Source organism: Heterodontus francisci, chromosome 5 (assembly GCF_036365525.1).
Source record: "Heterodontus francisci isolate sHetFra1 chromosome 5, sHetFra1.hap1, whole genome shotgun sequence".
NCBI classification, from domain to species: Eukaryota; Metazoa; Chordata; class Chondrichthyes; order Heterodontiformes; family Heterodontidae; genus Heterodontus; species Heterodontus francisci.
The window spans coordinates 134575000-134599990 of NC_090375.1; the positions used below are offsets into that span (position 1 = coordinate 134575000).

At 42.8% G+C, this 24991-nt stretch overlaps 1 protein-coding gene across 11 annotated transcripts in view; it reads left to right on the forward strand.

The window, feature by feature from the left end:
• The window catches only part of rbbp8 (retinoblastoma binding protein 8), a 195543-nt gene that overhangs the window by 90125 nt on the left and 80427 nt on the right, over window positions 1-24991 (forward strand). For 5 of the 11 annotated variants that reach the window (XM_068032150.1, XM_068032152.1, XM_068032156.1 and 2 more), the window contains 2 exons: window positions 8020-8175; window positions 20380-20422. In XM_068032150.1, coding sequence (XP_067888251.1) covers window positions 8020-8175; window positions 20380-20422 — 199 coding nt within the window. Of the gene's footprint in view, window positions 1-4876; window positions 5035-7986; window positions 8176-14094; window positions 14331-20379; window positions 20423-24991 lie in introns of those variants that run through there. The other 6 variants (XM_068032154.1, XM_068032155.1, XM_068032158.1 and 3 more) reach the window with 4 other exon arrangements.

Below are 24991 nucleotides of genomic sequence, written 5' to 3' on the forward strand. Positions count from 1 at the left end.
AGATTAATCCAGTCTGTTGGCAACTTTGATGTGACATTTGATGCCAAGATGAACTTCTGACCTCATTCACGCCATCTCTAGGACTGCCTATTTCCACCTCTGTAACTTTGCCCCATCTCAGCTCATCTGCTGTTGAAATCCTCATTTGTGCCTTTGTTACTTCTAGACTTGGCTATTCCAGTGCACTCCTGCCTGGTCTCCTACACGCTAGCCTCTCTAAATTCGGAAATTAGACATGCATGTTACATGGGTAATACAGTAATAGTGGGCGATGTCAATTTACATATAGACTGGATAAACCGAATCGGCACTAATGCTGTGGAGGATGAATTCCTGGTGTGTGTACAAGATAATTTTCCGGAGAAGTACGTTGAAGAACCAACTCGGGATCTGGCTATTTTAGATTGTTTTATGTAATAAGAAAAAGCTAATTAATAACATTGCTGTAAAAGAGTCTTTGGGAAATTGTGACTGTAACATGATAGGATTTCACATTAACTTTGAAAGAGATTCTTTCTGAAACTAGGGCCTTAAATTTGAACAAGGGAAACTATGAAGATATGAGGGGCAAGTTGACTATGGTGGTTTGGGAAAATACGCGAAAAGATTTAATGGTAGACAGGCAATGGCTAGTATTTAAAGATGTAGTACATGGTCTACAAGAGATATATATTCCTCTCAGGCATAGACACCCAATGGGAAAGGCGAATCAACCGTGGCTAACAAAAGATTGCATTAGATCAAAGGAAGTGACTTATAAGGATGTCAGAAAAAGTGGTAAGCCTGAGGATTGGGAGCAATTTAGAGTCCAGCAAAGAATGACCAAGAAACTAATAAAGAAAGGGAAAAGAGAATATGAATGCAAGCTAGCAAGAAACATAAAGGTGGACAGTAAAAGCTGCTTTAGGTATGTGAAAATGAAAAGATTAGCTAGGACAAATGTGGGCCCATTATAGGCAGAGACAGGAGAATTTATAGTGGAGGACAAAGAAATGGCAGAGAAACTAAACAGTTATTTGTGTCTGTCTTCACGGAAGAGGATACAGAAAATCACCCAGAAATACTAGGCAACCAAGGGACTTGTGAAACTGAGAAACTGAAAAAAATAGCATTAGTAAAGAGGTAGTGTTTGAAAAGTTAACTGGATTGAAGGTTGATAAATCCCCTGGACCAGATGAGCTACATCCCAGAGTGTTGAAGGAGATAGCTATAGAGATATTGGATGCATTGGTTATCTTTCAAAATTCTACAGATTCTGGAAAGGTTTCTGTAGACTGGAAAGTAGCAAATGTAACCCTACTATTTAAGAAGGGAGGGAGAATGGAGAAGAACAGACCTGTTAGTTTGACGTCAATAGTAGGGAAAATGTTAGAATCTGTTATAAAGGATGTGATAACTGGACAGTTAGAAAATAATGGTAAAATTGTACAGAGTCAATGTGGATTTATGAAAGGGAAATCAGGTTTGACAAACCTGGGTTGCACAGTGACATAGTGGTAAGCACCACAGCCTCACAGCTCCAGTGACCCGGGTTCGGTTCTGGGTACTGCCTGTGCGGAGCCTGCAAGTTCTCCCTGTGACCGTGTGGGTTTCCTCCAGGTGCTCCGGTTTCCTCCCACATGCCAAAGACTTGCGGGTTGATAGGTAAATTGGCCATTGTAAAAATTGCCCCTAGTGTAGATAGGTGGTTGGAGAATTGAGGGAAGGTGGGGATGTGAGACGGAAAAATGGGATAAACGTAGGATTACTATAAATGGGTGGTTGATGGTCGGCACGGACTCGGTGGGCCGAAGGGCCTGTTTCGGTGCTGTATCTCTCTATGACTCTATGTTGGAGTTTTTTGAGGACAGTACTTGTAGCATAGATGAAGGAGAACCAGTGGATGTGGTGTATTTGGATTTGCAGAAGGCTTTTGATGAGGTCCCACATAGGAGGCCAGTAAACAAAATTAGAGCGAATGGAATTGGGGGTAATATAGTAATTTGGATTGTGAATTGGTTATCAGACTGAAAGCAGAGAGTAGGAATAAATGGGTCATTCTCAGGATGGCAAGCTGTTACTAGTGGGGTACCGCAAGGATCAGTGCTAGGGCCACAGCTGTTCACAATTCATATAAATAATTTGGATGTAGGGACCAAATGTAATATTTCCAAATTTGCTGATGACAAAAAAACTAGGTGGGATTGTAAGTTGAGGAAGATGCAAGGAGGCTTCAAGCAGACTTAGACAGGCTAAGTGAATGGACAAGAATGTGACTTGGTTTTTCATTTCTACGGGTTGTATTCCATTCGGTTTGAGTTTGTTCCTCTTCATCTGTATCTTGCAGATGGATTACTGGCTGTTGCTTTTGTGGAATAGGAATGATATTCCTCCTATTCCTTCGTATGTTCCCTTCTTTCGTTCGTATAACATACGATTGCTGATAATCCTCATGTCTATGGATAACTGTACCTTCTCATTCCAAATCACACATTCAAACTTTTTGACCATTGTTTTATCTGAGTAAGCTTCTTGATCAATCTCCTATTGTAATTCCGGGTTTGTTTCCATCTGTAGGAGTTTTCTCTTCGAAGTTTCTCGTAGTCCTGAGTCTTCAATCCTGGCATTAATTGTTGAGGCAATACTGGAAGCTGTGTTCTTAACTTCCTTCCCATTAGTATTTCTGCTGGTGATAATACACACAGCAGTGGCGTTGAACAATAAACTAGGAGCAGATAGGAAACTTCATTTTTCTTGAGTAAAAATTTTATGGTTCTCACACCTCGTTCTGCCTCGCCATTCGACTGTGGTTACCTTGGTGAGCTCATTAGATGCTGAAAGCCCATCTTTATGGGAAACTGGGTAAAAATGTCGTTCGTGAACTGTGGTCCATTGATGTTTCATCCGGAATCCCATGTGTTGCGAAGATGTCCGTAAGGATTCTCATAACTACCTAAGTGGTTGTAGAACGTAATCGTCAGACTTCTATCCATCTGGAAAAGTATTCGATAATGATGATATGACTTCCCACCAAACATGAATAAATCTATGCCTAGCCTTTGCCAAGGTCATGTTGGAAATTGGGTAGTCAATAGTGGTTCACGCTGTTCTGACCTCTGTCATGCATGTCTGGCAATTGTTGAGCATAGTCCCAATATCCTTAGATATCCCAGGCCGCCATACTGAAGACTGTGCCCTTGCTCTACACTTGGTTATACCCAAATGCCCTTGGTCTAATTGATCTAAGATATCGGACCTCATTGAAGTGGAAATAACAATCCTATCATTGTAAACTAATAAGTCATCAATTATGGTTAAAATATTTTCTATATTCATGGAACATCTTTGTTGTTCTCCTTCCTGGAGTTTCTTGTGGCTATCCATGTGTACAATATTGTCTAATGCATTTGTCATATTTCTCACAACTTCTGTGTGCTTGCTGGCCAACTTTGTGCTGTATGTTGCAAGTATGCCTCTGTCACATATGAAATTCACATCCTCCTGTGATGGATGATCTACCAATGTCTTCGCTAGCGTATCGGCTGAAGAAATTGTTTGCCTTTGTTTGCTTGACTTTGGCTACCTTCTCAATCAACTGCAGTTCCAAGCATGCATTCCTGCTCAGTAAAGAAACTTCTTGATTGTGTAAGACTTATAAGGTCTCTAGTAGTTGTCTTCCTTATTGCTGAAGAGTTGCTTAGAGTTTACCTTTTACTCACAGTTGTGTCCTGCATGGACTATGCAACTGTATATCTGTTGCAGGTAATGTCTCTTCACCCATGGCTCTTGGACAGACGATACTGTAACGCTAGCCACTGTGTCAAGCTTAAAATTTGAGAGGTGTCCATTCACTTAGATGTCTGCAGTCCAGAAATCTTGGTTTTGATCATTTTTCCCAAGAACGCTCCTGGTTCTTTCTCTTGGGGGTATTGCTGTACTTGATTCACTGCTATTTGCGTGAAGGTCTTGTGCTTTGTATCTTTAAGGGCAGAAAATTTGCTGTGGGGCATCTTCCCATAGTGTCCAGTTTTTCCACCCCCCAGTGTACCCTCAACTGAAAATGGGCCCAATACGCAGCCCCTATAGCTAGTGTTCTTGCAGTACAAAACATGACAGAGGCTGTTTCCTTAATTTTAGTTTGTTACTGTGTGCCTGTCCAAATATTGATAGGTATAGTTTTACAGGTCGCATTTGGTCCGCAGAAAGCAGTGGGGATACAGCCCAGCACGTCCCTAAGTTGCATTCCACCTCTGTCCACCTAGCTCTGTACCAACGTTTCCAGTTTTTTAGTGTTGATCTATTTGAGGGGTCTTCATTCTTTCCTTTAAGCTCTTTTTCATTTCTGCTGAATTTGGTGGTTTATCAACGCTTTCATTTTGTGTCATTGGAAACATTAAAATTGAATCAAAACAGAGTGACAACTAAAAGGTCATTCAGTGTCATATGGACAGCTTAGGGCCGTAAGCACTAAAGCAAGAATGGCCATCAAGTGGAGACACAGTATTTTGAAGTACTTTTGAATTGAGTACCTGACTTTTATACTGTTCCTTCATGTACCAAAATCAAAATTTCTGGTATATCTGAATTAAATGCAACAAAAACCGGTTCAAAATTTTATAGAACGAGAGCTGCATCTGTTTAAAAACTTGGAAATGGGCAGCCCAACTGTACCTAGCCTGTTTTTAAATGCTGTGTTTATTTCTGAATCACCTCAGTAGGTTGAACTTTCCTTTGGTGCAGACTGGTTGAACCAGTTTTTAGTTGAGTGAAAAACCAGTTTGACTGGGCTGTTATGCCAACAAATTCTGGTTTGATTCCCAGTCCCAGCGAGTATACAGACCTGCTCAACCAGTTGTGAAAAGCATATTGGGCTATCCATTGTGCATTTGCATATCTGCCCTAGCAAAACCAGACAGCTTGAGCTAAGCAGCAGTTTTTTTAGTGACCAAGTATGATCCAAATGCCTCCTGTAATACACATGTAAGGATTGTAGCTCCAGGAAATGCCAAGATTAAGCGTTCACAAAAAAGGTTTTCTCGCAATTTAAGTTTAAAGGTATGTAGCATATAAATGTATTTAAGTTTGAACTTTAAATGTATTCAGTTTGTGGTATGAAATTTAGATATTCTATATGAAGTAGGATGAGAAGATGTTTTCTATAAATTTGAAAAATGAGTATCTTGCTACTTTATTGTGTAGTACAGGTTTTCTTGTAGACTTATCTTTAGACTATGAATCTATTGGTCAGAAAAATAACTTGCTGTGAATGAGGATCTAATCATTTTCTTTAGTGTGTTTATACGATACATTGTTAAAACTCAGAAAACGAGCACTCTGGCTTTCATTTGGTAATTGATTAACCAGTCGTAGTCCAGTAGTATGTGAGAAGCTGAATAGAAAGGAATGAGAGCATGTTTTGTCATGCCTAACAATACTGAAAATCTTGGACTTTAAAATAAATTATGCCTTTCATCCTGGCATTGAACTCCAATTCTGTTTCGTTCAATAATTTTAGTCCCTTATGCTGTAAATTACTAGGGCAGTGGTGTAGTACAGTAGGTCTTAGTACTATGCAGTTCTAATGGCTAGTTTTTATTTTTTCATGGGATGTGGGTGTCACTTACAAGGCCAGCATTTGTTGCCCATCCCTCATTGCCCTTGACAACTGAGTAGCTTGCTAGGCCATTTCAGAGGGCAGTTAATAGTCAACCACATTGCTGTGCACCTGGAGTCACATGTAGGTCAAACCAGGTAAGGATAGCAGATTTCCTTTCCTAAAGGACATTAGTGAACCAGATGGGTTTTATGATAATCAATGATAGTTTCATGGCACCATTACTGAGACCATCTTTCTATTCCAGATTTTTATTAATTAATTGTATTTTTAGCTATTTGAATTTAAATTCCACCAGCTGCCATGGTGGAATTGATTCCATGTCCCCAGGGACATTAGCCTGGGCTAATTTACTAGTTCAGTGACATGAACACTATGCCACCATCTCCCCTTAGTGCCAAAGTTACAACAGCTTTGGTTGGCTGTATGAAAGTGAAAGTAGTACTTTTCATGGGAGTTGCTGGAAGTTGCATGATGCTATAATAAATTAATTGAATAATCATAGTAATAAATTTTTAACAGTTAATCTACAACAGATCCAGCCATTAGGCAAGGAAACACCCAGTGGTGAAAAGCTTTCCTCGCAAGCATGCTACACCTACCATATTTCATGTCTTAAATTACTCGTGCTGCCTCCCAAAATATTTTCTGAAAAAAATCTAATTTGTGTACAACCTTGTTTGTAAGCACCATCTTAAGGCTCTTTCATATTGATGGTGTGCAGTCAGAAGGTGGCCTCACCAGAAAATGCCTCCCGTTCTGGGTGCATTGTCAGGCTATACCTGATGGTGCGCAGCCTCAGTGATCTGTCTGACCCTAAGTCTGGGCTTAGCTTGAAACTGATCTAGTCGATTATCAAGACTGACTGCTGTTTTCTCCCCTACTTCATTCCCACCATTGGCAATATCCTCTCAGGCCTTTGTCACCTCCAACATTCTCCTTGCTAGAATTTCAAATTCCAGTTCACCTAAAATTCTGCTGTTGGTATCCTATTGTGCACTTATTTCTGCACACCTGTCTTCCTTTCCTCGCAGTCCTCTGACTTCAAAATCCTTGTCTTTGTTTTTAATTCCTTCTGAGGCCTTCTGCTCTACCTTTGCAGCCGCCTTTGGGCCTTGTATCCCAGTTTTTCACTAGTCTGCTCTGTGTTCCTTCATTCATCACACTCCTGCACTCTTGAATCCTGTTCCTAAAGCCTATCACATGCTGGTCAGAATTTTATGCTCCCCAAAAGAGCGGGGTGGGGGGGGAGTATAATGGAGTGGGAGGATTGGGGACCCTACTGACCTATTCCTGCCACTGCTGAAAATTTATGCGGGGCGGCGGCTACAAGAAATGGCACCCCCCGCCCTCCCTGTCCCAGGCCAATCAAGGCCGTTAAGTGGCCAATTAACTGGCACTTGAGGGACTCCGCCACGAGTATTTTACCCTTGACTGGCGGGTGGCCGAAGCCTCAGAAAGCCTGGCTAATGGCGGGCCTTCTGCCAGGCTGAATGGGGGGGGCCTCTGCATCGGGCACCCTGTGCCTCATGGAGGGCTGCCCTCCAAGCCCCAACTGCCCCCCTAACTGACCCCCCCCCCCCCTTTGCCTTGCCAGATCCTCACCGATTGTCCCCGGAAGGGCCCTAAAAACATACTTTCCTCCTGAAGCTGGGTGTAGTCCCAGCAGTGGCCACCGCTCCCTGGAGCACTGCTGGGACTAAGAGATGCTGGCCCACTGATTAGCCAGCAGCTTCATTAGGCAGGACTTCCTGCCGATGATCAATTAAGGGCCTGGGAGCATAAAATCTGGACTGGCTCCCCAGGCCCAGTGGAGGTGGGCTCGCCACCGACTTTTCGGCCAGTGGATGGGGCCCCCTGGCCAAATTAAAAATTCTGGCTGTTATATTTCTACAACTTTCCCTGTTAGTGTCATAAGCAATGTTCACAAGCTTATTTTTAGTTTTTCCATCATTAATGTACATTAGAAGCAAAAGTACTCGGCTCAGTTGCGTTGTACCCAGGCTGGATAACCTGCTGGGGTCTACCAGGCAAAACAACTAGCCAGAATAGATACTGGAAAGCTGCTGCACAATCTGAGCTACAGCCCAGCATAAATCCAAGAATTACCCAAGGAGTATTTGTTTAGAGATGGTGATCAAAACTGTGAATGGGTTGCTCAGAAGAGTGTTTTACAGCCAGGTATTGGTTATTAAAACAAAAACTTCAATATTTTAATCGGAAGATTATATGGGATTTTCTCAGAATGCTTGAGATCAAATAGGCTGAGAGGTCTTAATCAGAATCTATCTGCTTATCTTATGGAGAAGAGAGGAAATTGGGTGCGGGAGAGGGGAAATATTTTTTTCTTTCTTTTAAATTCTAATATCAGTTTTACCTAATCTGTTTTGCAGGTGAAAATTGATTGAGGATTTTTTTATCTACAGTATGTAATTTTGAAGAGCTACATATAGATTGTACCATGAATAGCTCCAGTGCAAGCTGTGGGAGTCCAGGCACTGGTAGCACAAATGAAGCTGCTATAGATGTATTTAAGGATATTTGGACCAAGCTGAAAGAATGCCATGACAACGAAGTACAAGGTACGATTAGCGTCATTTATCACCTCATTAAGTATAAATAAAGTAAAGCCTGTGAGAGATTTTGTCTGTGTATCCAAATTATTAGTGGTTTTCTTGCATCATTCTGTATTCATTTTCACAGGCGTTTGATAGAACTTGCCCTGTTTCTACTATGGCAGCATAACATCCCAGTTGATGCATTGATAACAGCAAGTAGTACTTCACCAAGGGCCTGTAGTGAATATCATTAAGTCTTGCTGCCAAGAAGCTTAGGAATTTTTGTTTTTTTTCCTTCCTTTTCTGATGATCTGGATTGTTGCTGTGGTGCAGTTCTGAGTCTGGCTACTCTTTGGATCCTATTCCTTTCTGAACATAGACGGTTAATGGCAACAGACTGTGTTTGACCCTGAGGAAAGATCATAACCAACTCTCCATCTGCTCTCACTTGATGTAACCATGTAAGCACATTCATCAGGAGTCACTGGATGCCAATCAGGTGTAAACGCTAGGCAGCTTTCATTCTGTTTTCCCTTTCTCTCCACCCTAGAAGCACTGGGACCATTTGTCATGGTCCTATATGTATCCCTGTCCTGTCTCATATCCATGAACATTGTCTGCAGTTTTCCTACTCTATATGGATCAGTTCCACATTCAGTAGTAGTCTTGGCAATTGACTTTGAGAGGCTTCTAATTTCTCTTATTTTTAATTGAATATTGTACCTTGTTGCAAAGACGATGTTTTATTTCCCATTCTGTCACTAAAGATTTTTCATATAGGGTGCAGCATTGGCAGATTCAGGTTCTCCCTTGGTCAGCTGCTTTCTTTTAATGTAAAAGAACCAATGTTCAGGAAATCGATTGCATTATTGATCCATGAAAATGTCGGTTTGTGAATCTGCAGTTGTTAAGACTTCCTATTTTTTGCAATTTAAATGTGGTGAACATAACCCCTCTAAGAAACCAAGTTTGTGCATCAAACAGCACAATAGAGGCAAGCATCCAACAGAATGTTAAGAACATGGGTAAAAACACATTTTTCATGAGTCTACAGAGGTGGCAGTTAAATTATTTAACAATGTTCCCTTTCTTTCCTTGCAAATTGGGTGGGAATTGGGTGGAATTGCCAGGTAGAATGAATTTGCACAGGGCTACTGCCATGCACCGGCCATACTTTGGAAGAGCTGTGGAAATCCTGGGAAAATAGTGTTAATGGTGTTTTCCAGGGTTTCTGCAACTTTTCCACTGTAGTTTCAGTAGATGGTTGGGAGAACCCTGCTGGAAAATCTACCCATGTGCTTTGGCAACTCTTTTTCTCTTTGTTGGTCAAAAAATCTCGGTTGGTGCATTCAGCAGTTTATATTTATTCCTATACCTATCTCAGTCAGCATCAATTGATCCATTCTTTAAGCCCTGTCCACTTCAAGGCAGCAAAAAAGGCTTCATGTGTGGGATGTAATGAGCATTCATCATGTTTGTGACAAGTACTTGAACTTTGTTACCTAAATGTGACTTTCATTTGTGACGTCCCTGTGACTTTCTGCCCGTACCCACAAAATCTAACCAGAGAACGTCCGCTCTTTGTTTCAATTTCCTCTGATTGGACTGTGAAGAGAAGTCATTAACTGGGTCTGCCCGAACCAAGTTGGACAATACTGCAACTCTTGAAAAATGTTTGAACCCCTAGACTGCTGAGACCAGGGATTTGACCCATCAATCTTTAATTAGATAGTTTGTTGCTTCTTTAGCTACCATCATTAAGATGATTGGGGAGATGGTGGCATAGTGGCAATGTCACTGAACTAGTAATCCAGAGACCTGGGCTAATGCCCTGGGGACATGGGTTCAAATCCCACCTTGGCAGCTGGCGGAATTTAAATTCAATTAATTAATAAAAATCTGAAATTGAAAGCTAGTCTCAGTAACGGTGCCATGAAGCTATCATTGTCATAAAAGCCCATCTGGTTCGCTAATGTCCTTTAGGGAAAGAAATCTGCTGTCCTTACCTGGTTTGACCTACTTGTGATGTGGTTGACTCCTAACTGCCCTCTGAAATGGCCTAGCAAGCCACTCAGTTGTCAAGGGCAATTAGGGATGGGCAACAAATGCTGGCCTTGCCATCAATGCCTACATCCCATGAAAGAAAAAAATCACTGGGACTGAGTCCGTATCCTCCCTGGCTTTTTCATCACTGGGGCCTGCTCCTATATAGCTTGTCTGCTGACTGAATTGAAATGAGGATTCTCCTGAAAAGGAAGGAGGAGGATGATCTGCTCAAGGACAAAGGTTTTCCATTAATTAATCTCTGTGGTGGCTTCGAGTTTGAATGTCACAGCCCCAGAACTTCCTCATTCAGGCTGAAGTCATTGCTAGACATTTTTCAAAAATCCCATCCTACGGCTGTTGTAATATTTCTTTGAACCACTATCAAGATATTCTTTGCAGAGATGCGAAAGCAACTTTTGGTATTGGCCAAGATGAACAAGATCTACCATTGTGCTGCTTCAACCAGTTGTATGTCACTCTGGTAGCCAATTTCAGCTGTTATGTTGTTACATGGGAAGTCTACTGCCAGGATATAAATCCTAAACTACTTCATTCAGATTGCCCACCATGTAATTCACTGGGCTGGGTTTGCTAGTCAATGGATGTAAAGCTCCAGGCTATGGATAAAATGGCTCAGTTCCATTCCTGAACCAGTCTCTTCTGATTTGAGGATGAGCTAAAGCAAGCTTTTCTGCAACAGTGGACCACAGTCGATGCACTGGACAGAGATGCTCTTTGACTGAGAGATGCATGATTTGCTTGGTTGTTTTGCAATAATCCCTTTGGAATTGAAGTAGCAGTTGTTACAGATGTGAGAAGATTTCAGTTAGTAGCAACAGAAATTTTAGCTAAATCTGACAATAGCAGACTGATGCTGAGCTCTCTTATTTGGCCTCGATTTGACCCATCAGCAGGCCGAGAACAAAAGTCCACCAAGAGCTGTTTTGTGCCTTTGGCCAGGGAGAAAGGCCATATCGCAACAGTTTATAATTTCAGGTCGTTCATCAGACTCTCGGAGTATTTGGTGTAGATTTTTCCTCTTTGGCTGGTTTATATATTTTTTGTTCATTTTCTGATTAGGGGTGTGCAGCAAGTGAGGAGTTAATGAAGGTGATTTTGGTAGCTCACCGCTGACCTCCATAAATCATAGTTCCCAAACATCCTAAATTACCTGTCCTTGCTCAATTTGATTAGCTTCCTCAAGAATGCTTCTCTCTACTCTCAGAGCAGATCCTACACCTTGTCTCAGCAGTTTTGTGGTTAATGTTTTGCCTATTGAGTGGCAGTGATTTGGAGCAAAATATACCATTGTTTGTTGTGACTTTCTGTAAGCCTTTCAGTAAAGGTGCTTACAAATCAAGTGGAAGAAACCAGCTCTATTGATAGGAGCTTCCGCTAGGTTGCACTGGTTTTTAGCACAATTCACCCAAAATCAGCCACATCATAGCAAAAGATCAAGGAATTTCAAGTGCAAATTACATCCAGTTTCTGCAAGCTTTTGTGCTGTTTTTACAACAATGTGCTAGAAGCCAGCCCTGCCTGCAAAGCTGGCCACGCCCCCCAGATCACACTAATCACCATTGCATGTTTCTGCTAATTGTGCCAGTTGGTCAGCCTTGGAGGGGGTTCCTAAAATTAAGCTTTTTTTTTTAAGCACAAGGATACCAATGGGATAAAATAAAAGCAAAATACTGCAGATGCTGGAAATCTGAAATAAAAACTAAGTGCTGGAGATACTCAGCAGGTTTGGCAGCATCTGTGGAGAGTGAATCAGAGTTAATGTTTCAGGTCTGTGACCTTCCATCAGCACTGTGCATATCATAACTGACACTAATGGGCTTGGCCTATATGTATAGACTTAGCAGCCAGGATATAGTTTGTTCTTTTGGAACATACTTGAAATTTATTGCAAACTCTTAATCACTAATTTTAAAAGCATCTCTAATGTTAAGTATTGCAATAAGTGCAATAGACCATTGATATAAATTGTATGTAAACCATTATGTTTCATTTCAAAAATCCAGGTGTATATAATGAGATTGTATTTCCAAATTTATCATTTAACTCTGCTGTACAAATTGTTAAGGATAATTGTGTTAATCGTTGTGGAAGGTCTTGTATTGCTTTGTGACATGACCATTGAAGAAGTGACCACTTTATTTGTAAGATCAGTATGATGCCATCGTATGTCTGTCATCTGAGATTAACAAGCCAGCCTTACGAGATCTTTGGTGAACACCATTTTATGGAATATTGAACCCAAAGCCCAATGAATTCACTTAACTTTTCCAGGGCAAGAGTTAGGAATACTATAATTCATCTGTGTCTCTGGGCTAGAGAATGGGAAAATCATCCAGCATTTGTAGGACAAGTTTGGGCTTGTCTGTAATGCCTCCTGCTGTCAAATAGCTTACTGCTAGCTGCGTAATGGACACTTAGGCAAGGGACAAGAGAGTGGCAACTAGCAAATATTCCCTATGCACTACCAAACGCATCTTCCCCTCCCTTCCCCTGTCAGCATTCCGAAGGGATCGTTCCCTCCGCGACATCCTGGTCCACTCCTCCATTACCCCCACCTCCTCGCCCTCTTCCTACGGCACATTCCCCTGCAATCGCAGGAGGTGTAATACCTGTCCATTTACCTCCTCCCTCCTCACTATCCCAGGCCCCAAACACTCCTTTTAGGTGAAGCAGCGATTTACTTGTACTTCTTTCAATGTAGTATACTGTATTCGCTGCTCATAATGTGGTCGTCTCTACATTGGGGAGACCAAACGCAGACTGGGTGACCACTTTGTGGAACACCTCCGCTCTGTCCAAAAGCATGACCCCGAGCTTCTGGTTTCTTGCCATTTCATGAGACCCCTGCTCCCATGCTTGCATCTCTGTCCTGGGATTGCTGCAGTGTTCCAGTGAACATCAACGCAAGCTCGAGGAACAGCATCTCATTTACCGATTAGGCAGGCTACAGCCTGCCGGACTGAACATTGAGTTCAATAATTTCAGAGCATGATGGGGCCCCCCCATTTTACTTTTATTTTTAGTTATTTTTCCTTTTTTTTTGTTTATTTTGTTTTATTTCATCTTGGTTTGTGCAGTTTGCTCACCCACTGTTTTATTTCATGTTTGTACTTGCGGCTATTCAATTTTCAGTCTGTTAATACCCTATCTGTACTAATGCTTTGTCTTTCAACACACATTAACATATTGTTTGCCTTTGCTCCATGACCTTCTGGTCAGCTATTCTGCGACCTTGTCCAATCTACACCTCCTTTGTTATCTCTTGCCCCACCCCTGCTTTACTTGCTTATAATCTTTCACATTTCTAATATTTGCCAGTTCTGAAGAAGGGTCACTGACCTGAAACGTTAACTCTGCTTCTCTCTCCACAGATGCTGCCAGACCTGCTGAGTATTTGCAGCATTTCTTGTTTTTATGCCCTAGCAAAGGGTCAGTGCCTTTAGAAGGAAAATGGGAGGGCGTGGGGGGGGGGGGGGCGTGGGGGAGGGGGGGAGGAGGGGGAGGGCGTGGGAGGGGGGATGGAAAATCAAAGACAAAAGTCCAGATTTTGCTGCCAAAGTAATGACAAGTTTAATGGTGCTCACTGTCATTTAATGTGTAAATAATCCTGCAACTAGAGGCGAGGAAGAGATACCCTGTGAGTTACGAATTCCACACATTGCTGCTGGATGATTTGTAGTCATCCTTGCATAAATGACAACTCGCCTCAACCTCTGTGAGTTTCAAGAAATCGCTGCATCTGCGCCTTAATTGGCAGTTAATCTCACTGCACAAAGTTAGGGTTGTTACATAACAGCACAAGTATCTTTTTACTGCAATGCCAGTCAACTTTTCTAACCCAGAAAGGAAGCAATTTAATCTGTGCTTTTCCTACAGGTGGTAAATTGTTAAGAGATTTTTAAAATCTAACAATTGTGGCATTGTTAGCTGCTTGTACTTCAAACAACTTGGAGGACAAAACATTTTTGAGCTGAGGAGTGAAGGAAAATATCCAACGGAACACACTACTACAAGATGCCCCATTCTAGCAAAATTTGTACTGAGATCTCAATTTGTTGAATTTAAAGGGATGGAATTGAATCTGGGGACTTCCCTTTTAGGGACATCATTATGTGAGAGACTTTTACCCATTCATTATCTTGATTACTGTGCGAGAACACAGCATGGAATGTCTGATTAAATTTTGTTTAATGTTTCTTAAGGGAATGAAGAGCAGTTTCGGTCATCTGGTGCATGATTTTATATAGGCGCATTGTGAAATTGAATGTTTAGCATTTGTTAAAATCCTTTTTTTTTCTCCTTCAAGGATATATTTTCAGGGTGTGGACGGCAGGGCAAAATTATGTTCAGCTGTCGGGCAAGCATTTTTTATATCTTATACTGTCAAAAAGGTGTTTGCCTATACTTAGAATATTCCCATTGCACATATCGGGCTGAATTTTATGGCCCCCCCCCCCCCCCAAGACAGGTTTGGAGGCGGTGGGGGGCCAATAGAATTGAAGCAGGGGCGGAGGGCCTGTCGCCTCCCCGTTGCAGCGTAATTTTGTTGGGGGTGGGATAAACCGTCGATGGTTTTCCCACCCAGCGGCCAGTTGAGGCCCTTGATTAGCCTATTAACGTCCACTTTAAGGGCCTCTTCTTGCCGCTGCTGGGATTTAACCAGAGGCTGTGAGGGTGGGGAGGCCTGCGCCATAGGGAGGTTGCACTTAACGCCTGGACGAGGGACCCACCATCGGGCAAGGGGGGTTCCCGCTGAGAGGGCTGCTCCCCCCACCACCACTCTTGCTGCTTACCTGCCCCCCTTCTCACACCCCTTCCTTTGTGACCCTCACCCCACGAGACCCCTCCAGCCCTGATTTACCTGTGGTCTGAGTCCAGCACTGCTCCTAGGCCTCGGGTCAGTGCTCCACCAGCAGCAGCCACCGCCTCCGCAGTAACGCTGCTCAGTTAAAGAACTATCAGCTCTCAGAGGGCGGGACTTCCGTCACTGGAGTCCTTGATCCTGTGGAAGGCCAGCCACTGTCCAGTTAAGTGCCTAATTCGAACTTGATTCGGCGGGCCTCCCACAAAAGGGGGGACGTGGGGTTCCCGGCAGCAATTTTGCAATAAAATCCCGGCCATAATGTTTACTGAGACTGACTTAGGTCAACACAGAGCCACTGTCCAAATAGCATTACATTTTTAATTTTTGCCTTGCACCATCATCCCTTTTGTCATTTAATCTCTCCTCCTTTCCTCCCTTCCACCCTGTCACAGACCATCCCTTTTGTTCGATCCTTCACTTCCCCTGCCATGCTTAGCGACATCTAAGTACTCCCAATTATGACGAAGAGTCATCAACCTGAAATGTTAACTCTGTTTCGCTTTTCCATAGATGCTACCTGACCTGTTGAGTATTTTTCATTTTTATTTTACATTTTTATTGCTAGTTTGAGGTTGACGGGGCAGCTTGTTCTCTGACACTGGAAAATTAAATATAGGAGTTTCAAAAAGTTCCTTCCTGGGAACTTTTTGGAACATCTTTTGCTCTGCTTATATTTATACTGCCTCCAGGGCAGCGCTGATCTCCCATGGATCATCAAAATACACCATGCCATCGTTTTGTTTACTTTGCAGATATATCCCACCCTTTATCAATGTGAGAAGAAAACAATGTCATGTTGACACAAAAGCTACAATATATCTGGGCCATTAATACCTATATAATGCAGTGACTGATAATTGCTTTGGGATCTACTTTTGGTCTCTGCTGTCCAGGTCTTGCAGGTATTGCTCGACAGTTGTTTAGTTCCATGCTAAAGAGAACGTAGCCCTGATCTACACAGCCCTTTAAAAGCAACTGCAGGCATATTTAGAAATTTGAACCATCATGACAATATGAAGAGTTCATTTAAAAAAAATATCTAATTTTAAACTCATTGTAATTTATTCATGATTTTGTTACCATTTTGAAAGAATGTAGCGCTTTCAATTGTTAAAGAAATTTTATGGAATCATAGAAAATTACAAACAAGAGAAGACCATTTGGCCCATCATGCCTATGTTGGCACCTTGCAAAAGCTGTCATGTTATGCCTCACACTCCTGCTTTTTGTCCATAACCTGGTAAGTTATTAATCCCCCTTTTATGTAGGGTATGTAGAGATAGTATATTGAGGTTTTAAATCTTTAGGAAGTAAAGGGAGAATTGCCTTAGTTATTGTGTATCCAGATTTGAGAGTGGACAACTTTGATTATTTTTCCCCCATCACAGCATTCTCAAATTGAGAAAGTGGTAGTTTGCATTTTTATACTAAAATGCATACATATAATTCTGTTCGCTGGCCTCCAATAAAGTTTGCAGGTAGGACTGGAGTGTTGTATAATTACCTTTTCGAAGTTACCTTGTTCTTGTTAAACCTGTTTGTTCAATGTAAGATTGTACCACAGTAACGCCAAACACCAAGCGTCAGAATGTGGGGAAAAAAACAACTCCCCTTAACATTTTTAAGAACTTTTATTGTTTCAGCAAATTAAGGAACCAATTGTTGTCTTCCGTGCTCCCAAAAAGCACCTGGAAAACGGGTGCAATACAGAGAAAATGGTCACTAATCCTCCCCAACAGCACCTGAATGTCCACTATGGCTTTTCTGTTGTTTGTGCCTAAATGAGGCATGCTGATGCAAATTACGTGCAAATGAATGTCAGAGGGCTTTGAATACTGATTTCCTTCAATAGCATTAAGTGAAAATCAAAAGAAACCTCCCCGGTTTAAAAAAACTGGCACGGTTTATTCCTGAGCTGTCTTTGAGAGTCAGTTATTGTCAAAAAGAGCCTTTACTTTTGAATGAAAAATGTTTTTGTTACTTCAAGATTTGTTGCAGAATGCTATGTAAGTACTTCATAATTTGCTGGAGGCGAATATGTCACTATTCTTCCTTCCCCACCCCCTTTAAAAAAAAAAAATGGTGTATTTAGAGGAAGCTGAGTGGGAAGAACCACATGCCCTTTTGGTAGCTGCTAAGGTCTAATCCTTTCTTGAACTCGTACCAACTTTTTCTCTCCTCCCCTGACCATGCAACATTCTGCCCTTCCTGGAATAAAAATAGCAGCCGCACAGTCAAACACGCCACCCTCCTATTCTTGTATCATTGATCTTCATAGCCATACGTTTTTCCTGTTCCTCGACTGACTGAACTGCACCTTGGTGCTGCCGTCTTAACCGAGCTCCCTCCAAGCCAGATTGAAGAGATATGCAACAAAAACAAGAAATGCTGGATTCACTCAGCAGGTCTGGCAGCATCTGTGGAAAGAGAAGCAGAGTTAACGTTTCGGGTCAGTGACCCTTCTTCGGAAGAGATATGCAGCCTGTTGGAGTGCTGCAGCCATGGTATGGCAACATGGCTATTCAGAGGGCCTGGGCTGTTTCACTAAAGGAGAAGACCACAGAAATGAAAATGACAATGTTTGGTGACTATAAGTAATCTCAGCACTCGCCAATGCTCACCTGCCACTTTTGGTATCTAATGACTCATGCACATTTATTGTACATGCCTCTTTTATAGGGGAAGGCTACCTTCAAGGTCCAGGATACACCCAGACTTCTTTATCTCTTCATGGCTAAAGCTAGTAGTGACCCCCTTCTGTTTGAGCCTCAGAGGAGGGTCAGGCACTGAGCTCTGAATCCCAGCAGAGTACACATCTGGTATGCTCCACAGTAATTGCCCTTAGTGTTGGGAGAAAAAGATCTGCCTCTTAATCGCATAGAATGCTAGCTACTGATGAGAATCGAGTGCAAACATTTTGTTGTTTAAGAAGATTGAAGTTGTTTCCTTGAGATTAAATTTTCTTCAAGGATTGTTTGGACTTAATAAAGCTATTCAGTAGCTACGCAAATTTTAATATTTAAGACTCTTCCATGTCTTTAGGATAGTGTCATGAAGACCCGCAGTTGCCAAGAATGAGGCATATTAATTTTGTCATATGCACATTAATTTTAAACTGTTGCTGGAGTGAAGAAATGACTTGTTTACAAAAGAGATCACCAGATACTCAAACTTTTCCCCTTCATTCCTTCTACTTTTTCTGTCTCTATCTTGGTGTGTTTATCGCGTATGCATGCTAGCGTGGTTGCATCACGTACTCGTAGTCATTAACCGAATTCAAGTTTAAGATTAATAAACTTCCATCTTTCTTGGTTAAATCTAAGAAAACCTGTCTGATTTCTTTGCCTTACCATTGGAAAGCAGTGAACAAGGATTCACTGAGGGGGGACCCAAAAACAGTGTTTTAAAATTAAACCCTGTTACGGTTAGACTAGGCAAAGGCTGAGAGGGAACCCCTAGACCCCTATCTCACCTGGTCGTAACAGTAGTGACAAGTTCTCTGCATTACAGTAGATGTGTTTTAGCTTTTTGATTTGGTTGGATTCAGTAGGCTTTTGTGTTTGAATTACATGCACTGCTTGAGTTACTGCTTCTCTTATTAGTGGCTCAGATTGCAGTTCTTTCAATTTGGAATGCTTTGTTGAACAGAATGCCTGTTCATACAGGAGCTGTATTGTTGGGCAGTCTCATACTTTTGGATGGGTGTGGATCAGGATTAAAGTGCACTTTATATGATTTTAATCGCAGTTGCCTATTTGACTTGGAGGAATAGAAAGGGCTTTCTTTCCCTTCTTTCACTACTGATCCACATGATGGAACACCCACATCTCATAGGTGTTGAATGCTTACAAATGAACAGTATCCATTTAAATGTTGCTTTTTTTTAAAGCTAGCAGGTAATTGTGCTGCTTGATTTTAAAAAAAAATGTAAAATACACATATATGATTTCATTGTAAAGTTTTCTTGATGATCTGATCTTTGAATTGAGCAACTACTTGATATTGTATGCTTTTCCAGCAGCTATGATAAAGCTTTTGCTGAGAAACAGTAATGTTGTGCACATCAAATGATGTCAAATTCAAACTCTCATAACTCTTCCTGTTTATAGCAAAATGTATTTTCAATTAACAGAGCCACACACATTATGATCTGAAGCTTGCATGCTGTGCACATGGGTAGTATGCCACAGGACTCATTTACTGAGTACTTCTATATCTGAAGTTACCTGGGCTGCTTATTACAGAAAGCAACACACTATCATACCCTACTTGTAAATCATATTTATAATTACACAGAAGCAAAATAAATACAGCAAAATACAACCAATACAAATTCTTAAGTTGCACGCCACTTTAAACTATCTTGAATATCACAAAATAATCTGAAGCGTTGGTTAAAAGAGTCTGGAAGGTATGAACAACCAAGTTATGCCGCAGGCTGCAAAAGGCACTCTGGCTGCCAGGAGAGAAATTGGAGTTATACACATGCAGGTTCCTGCTGCAGGGGAGGTATACCTTTGATGTTTTGAGAGCAGGCACTGATATAAACTACCCACTTGGTATTTGATTTAAAAGAAATCCAAACACTTGTGATATAAGTAAACCGCTAACTTGTGCAAATGCTAAATTTCATAATCTGATGCTATTACTATTGATAACCAGTAACTCAACTTGCATTCTTGCCATAAGCATTGCTTATCTCCCCCTTGGATAGGGAGAGCAGGAGGATCTGGTGCTAATTCTGTTACTGGTTGTTCAGATTATTTGCTTTACACTGTAGGTGCTGTTCAGTAGTAAGACTGTTTACAACTTTCGAAAAGCATTAGTAACTGGAAAGTAACTTTATCAATGACCAGCTATTTTTATAATTTTAAAACTGTAAATTTGACAACTAGGCAAATAAAAATGAAAATAAAATGTTGGAGAAATACAACAGGCAATGTTCTTGGAGACTACAGACAAATTAACATTTCAGATGTGCACCTTGTCAGAACTTCTTATGAAGAGCCAGAGCATTAACTTGTCTGTTCTTGCCATAGACGCTGACTGATTTGCTGCCATACTCCAGCATTTTCTAATTTAGTTGCAGATTTCCAGCATCTGAAGAATTTTGTGTTTGCTAGTTAATGCTGTGATTTCCTCTTCATTTTTCAGATAATAAAGGAAAGAAATATAATTTCAATAACTCACTTGGATTAGAGGATTTCTGCTTCCTGCATACCTTCTCATTTGATCTTGATTACAAAGTTGTAATACTTTTTGTTATGTCATCCTAAAACTTATTTTTTTTCCTGCAGTGCTGCAAGTGAAAGTAACCAAACTAAAGAAGGAGAGGTGTTTGTAAGTATCTTAATTCTTGTTATAATACTGTGCTAGGCTTAGTTGAAACTGTCCATCATGCTGGCCCAAAGAAGCAGGCTGGCTAGGGACCGGTTTATATTCCAGCGATAGGGTTCCCAGCGGCAGGCTGGAAGGTGGGGAAGAGTCCGCCTCTGCCCTCCATTGGACCCCCATTGCAATTCCACATTGGGCACCCAATTAACTGCCTGCCATCAGGAACACCATCCCCTTAATGGACGAGCTCCTGCCTCGAGTTGCTGGCCAATTGGATGGCCTGGACGATGTCAGGAATGGTACCCCTGAAGCTTTATTTGCCTCCCAACCTCTGTGCTCACCTCCAAGGGAGAACAAAATCCTGCCCTAGATTTAATGCATAAGCAGCCACTAAATAGAGGCAGAGTATTTGTAAAGGAAAATGTATTTCATGGACAAGCCAGCTGACATTAAGGCGATCAAATAGAGACAACTAACCTTATTTTAGTATTGCTGCACCTGCAGTGTATCAAACCCAGGGTTCACCAACGTACAGCCCACGGGCCAGGATACGGCTCGCCAAAGGTTTCCATCCAGCCCACAGAGGTAAACCGTACCGGGGCTATTCGTCGTCCTCGCCACGGGTCCGTGTCTGGAAATGATAAATTTTCCACTGACTTCTGTCTGCAGACCGGCTTTGAAAAAAGATCGCAAGTCATTTACACAGCTGACCGGTTCTGATATCGGCAACAGCAGTTTTCCAACTTCGGACAGATTCAGGGTTTTTTTTAAAGCTGCCAGAAAACCCGAGTCTGTCCGAAGTTGCGAAACGGCTGTTCCCGCTCCCAGCAGTTGTGAGCTGCGAAACTGGCACTTGCGCTTTTTAAAAAAAAATAAACAAAGTGACTCCTGACAGCACAGCAGCCCACCGACGTCATCAGAGTGCTGCAAGCTGCGCATATGCGCAAATGGCCTCCTGCTCTCTCCGCATGTGCGACCTGCCGTCTTGTCAGGACTGGTTGCCGCATGCGCGGGAAAACGTTATCACGCAGTGCCAACCTCATCGCGTAACGCGCCTGTTCGGTCTCCACACATGCGCTTGGTCTTCCCGCATGCGCGGTAAAGCATCTGATTGTTCCTCGCTTCCCGCATCACACCCCCCCCCCCCCCCCCAACCGCCACCCCCGGCTTCACTCTGCGGTTGCTCGCTCCCTGCTTCCCGCCACCGCCCCCCCCTGCTCTCCAGCCGCTAGCTCTAGTCCAACTTCTCTCCTCTTGACCACTCGGTCCTACATCAACCCATCACCCTTCCCGGCCCGCCTTGCTGCTTTGGGCGGTGCACAAAGAACAATTGAACATGGGAGTGAGTGGCCGAGCGAAGATAAGTGGTGCAGCCTGGAACTAGCAGCTGGGGGGCGGGGGGGTTGGAGAGCGGGGGTGCGGGGAGCAAGACGCCAGAGAGCGGGGTGCTAAATCTGTGATAAATTGAGCAGCGCCATTTTTGATCCCGGAAGCTGTCTGAACGTCGCACACAGTGTCGTTCCAGTGGAACAGGCTGTATTTGCGCTTGTCCTATTATTGCACCACCTAGTTGTTAGGTTGCCAGCAAACACTCCTTATATGACCAACTATTTGCTGAGCGATCCCTCTCTCTGCTTCTGTCCTGGGGGTGGGGGGGACAGAAGAAGGGGGAGAGAGAGAGAGAGAGGTGGTGGGGGGCCAGAGGGAGGTAGAGAAAGAGGTGGGGGGACCCACAGGGAGAGAGGGGGTCAGAGTGGGGGAGGGAAGAGAGAGAGTGGGGGCGGGGGTCCTGGAGAGAGTGCCATGGGGGTGGGGGAGGGTGAGAGAGAGGGGGTCAGGGGGTGGGAGTCAAAGAGAGAAGGGGCCGGGGGAAGGGGAGAGAGACAAAGAAAGGGGCTGGGGGTGGGTGTTTCCATTCCCTGAATGTTCAAGTTGTCTGCGACCACCATAAGCAGATCATGCAGGTGTGCGCAATGTTTCCGGGAAGCTCTCATGACTCTCCGTCCTTAGACAGTCCCAATTGCCTCAACTCTTCAGGCCACCCGAATACCTTCGTGGCTGGATACTGGGAGACAAGGGGTATCCACTGAAGCCATGTCTTCTGACCCCTGTTCACAACCCCACTACACAGGTAGAGGACACAAACAACCACTGCCATGTGACTACAAGGGCCACCATTGAGCAGGCCGGATGAGCTTTAGATGCCTCGATAAATCAGGGGGAGCTGTGAAATATCCACCCTCAAGGGTATCCCACATCATTGTGCAATGCACAGTAGATGACGATCTGCTGCTCCTGAGGGAGTAGCGCTGGAGCCAGAGGAGAGCACTGAGCAGGCGGCATCCTCAGAGGAGGAGGGTGAGCATGAGGCGCCTCACAAGGTGCCAGCTGATGAAAGTGGCGCTGCGGGGCCCAGTTCACAGTACAGTGACATACATGGCAAGGAGATTTGAGCAGCACTGATCTGCAACGCTTCACATGAGGACAAGTGCAATGGGCCACTGAACCAACATGTTCTGTCCCAGATGTGGCCTTGCTAACATTTCATGAGACCCTTCGCATCTATCTGTACCGTCCGCACTATATGCCAAGGCTTTCTGTCAGTACAGGCCCTCATGAGGTGCTCACCTTTTTAAAATAACATCTATTTGTTTGATTCCACATCTGGTCATTGTTAATTGTTGCATCAAAATTAGTACAGCAGTCATTTTACTTTAAATGTCATGATCTTTAACTCTTGTAAAACATTAAAGGCTTCTGCAGTTTAAAAAAAATAACTCAATGAAACCCCAAGTGCTAGTTCATGCATTTGCTTATGGTCACTTCTGCCTGTGCCTGGAGTTGATGTGGGGACAGGCTGCTGCCTTTTTTGCTTCGGTGCATTAGATGGCCATGGCCTGCATCCTCTGGGTGCCTGAACCCTACGGGGGCCCCCACAGTTGAGGCCACCTGTATCTGTGCGGGGGTCTGCCTCAGTCGTCAGACCAGAATGCAGCACCGTCAAAGGGACCAAAGATGTTATCAAAGTACCTTGAGACTCTGCCTCTCCTCTGCCCTTTCAGGCTCCATATGCACTCCTGTGGTTGCCTGGAGTGGTTGAGCTCCTGGCAATGGGGAGATGCGTGGCTGGCCCATCCCATCCATTCATCGCTCCATAGACCTTATGGATAAGGCCATGCTGTGGATCTTGTCGTGCACCTCCTGCATTCACCTGGTGTCGGGCTCCATGTGCCTCTCCATGAGGGTGGCCTTTCTCCATTGAGCCTTTGAGGCTGCTGTCCCTGAGCACGTAGTACTATCCATCCCTAATTGTCCTGTGGCGACCCATCTTCTTGAATACAGCTTTATGGCTTGCTGGACCATTTCAGAAGGCAGTTAAGAATCGACCACATTATGATCGGCCTGATGTCACATATAGGTAAGTCTGGTAAGGACAGCAGAGTTCATTCCCTAAAGGACATTAGTGAACCAGATGGGTTTATACAACAATCTGGTAGTTTCATGGTCACAATTACTAGCTTTGTATTCCAGGTTTCTTAATTAACTGAATTTAAATTCCCCAGTTGCCATGGTTAGCATAACCATTATGCTACCGACTTAAACTGAGGTTCTTGGAAAGTGCGATTTTAAAGATTTTTGCATGGGAAACACTTCAGAGTGAGAGATTTGGTTCATGTAATTAGTGAATTACAGATTTTAGGTGTACATTATTTGCTTTGGCGTAAAGATTGAGTTGTTACAGGGTTGTGGGCAGCGAATGGAGTAGCAGGATTAGCTTTGGATTGTTCTGACAGTCGGGTTGGTACAGATATGACTGGTTAAATGGCCTCCTGTACTGTACTCTCTGGTTCTTAGGGTTGTCTTAGTCATTTTCCCTGTCTCAGAAAATTATTTACTCATTTCATCCACTGCCCAAGAATCAGACAAGACTCGTAGATTTCCCTATCTGCATGCTGTTCTGGGTAGTCTCCATTCTTGTTCGCCAAACTGAAGATTAGAAATATTGAGCTGCTCATGCTTGTTTCTTAGCAGGGGCGGAGCTCCTTAACAGGAGCTGTACTCCTAGATTTTGCGCTGCACCTCCTACAGTGTGTAAAGGATGACTAATGAAGAAAAAATTAGATTTACCCACCTTGCAGGATTGTTTTTAATTCTTTGAATGAAAGGCAAGTCTTTCTTTCATTCACACAACATATACCTTCCAATTATCTTTTCAGAACCTATTAGGTTCTGTTTTTTAGTTTGTTAGAAACTTTATTAGGTCGGTTTCAGTTTGATGCAGAGTGCAAGTGGGAAGTCGTGTATGACTGTCCTGCATAGTGGGACAAGAAAAATTCATTTTGGCATTGGTTCTTTTGAACCAGTTAACCTTGCATAGGTTCCTGTAGCTTGTGAAGTATGGCTGTTAGATAAAGCAAGCAAAATGGGTAGTCTATTGTGTGATATTTATTTTGTAATATATCTCCTTTTGTGAAAATTCAAATTAACTTTGTACAAATAGATTTTTTAAAATCTGAAGTGAATTTGAGTTTTTTTTCACCTTTTATAGATATGGCTCATAAATGGAGGAATCTA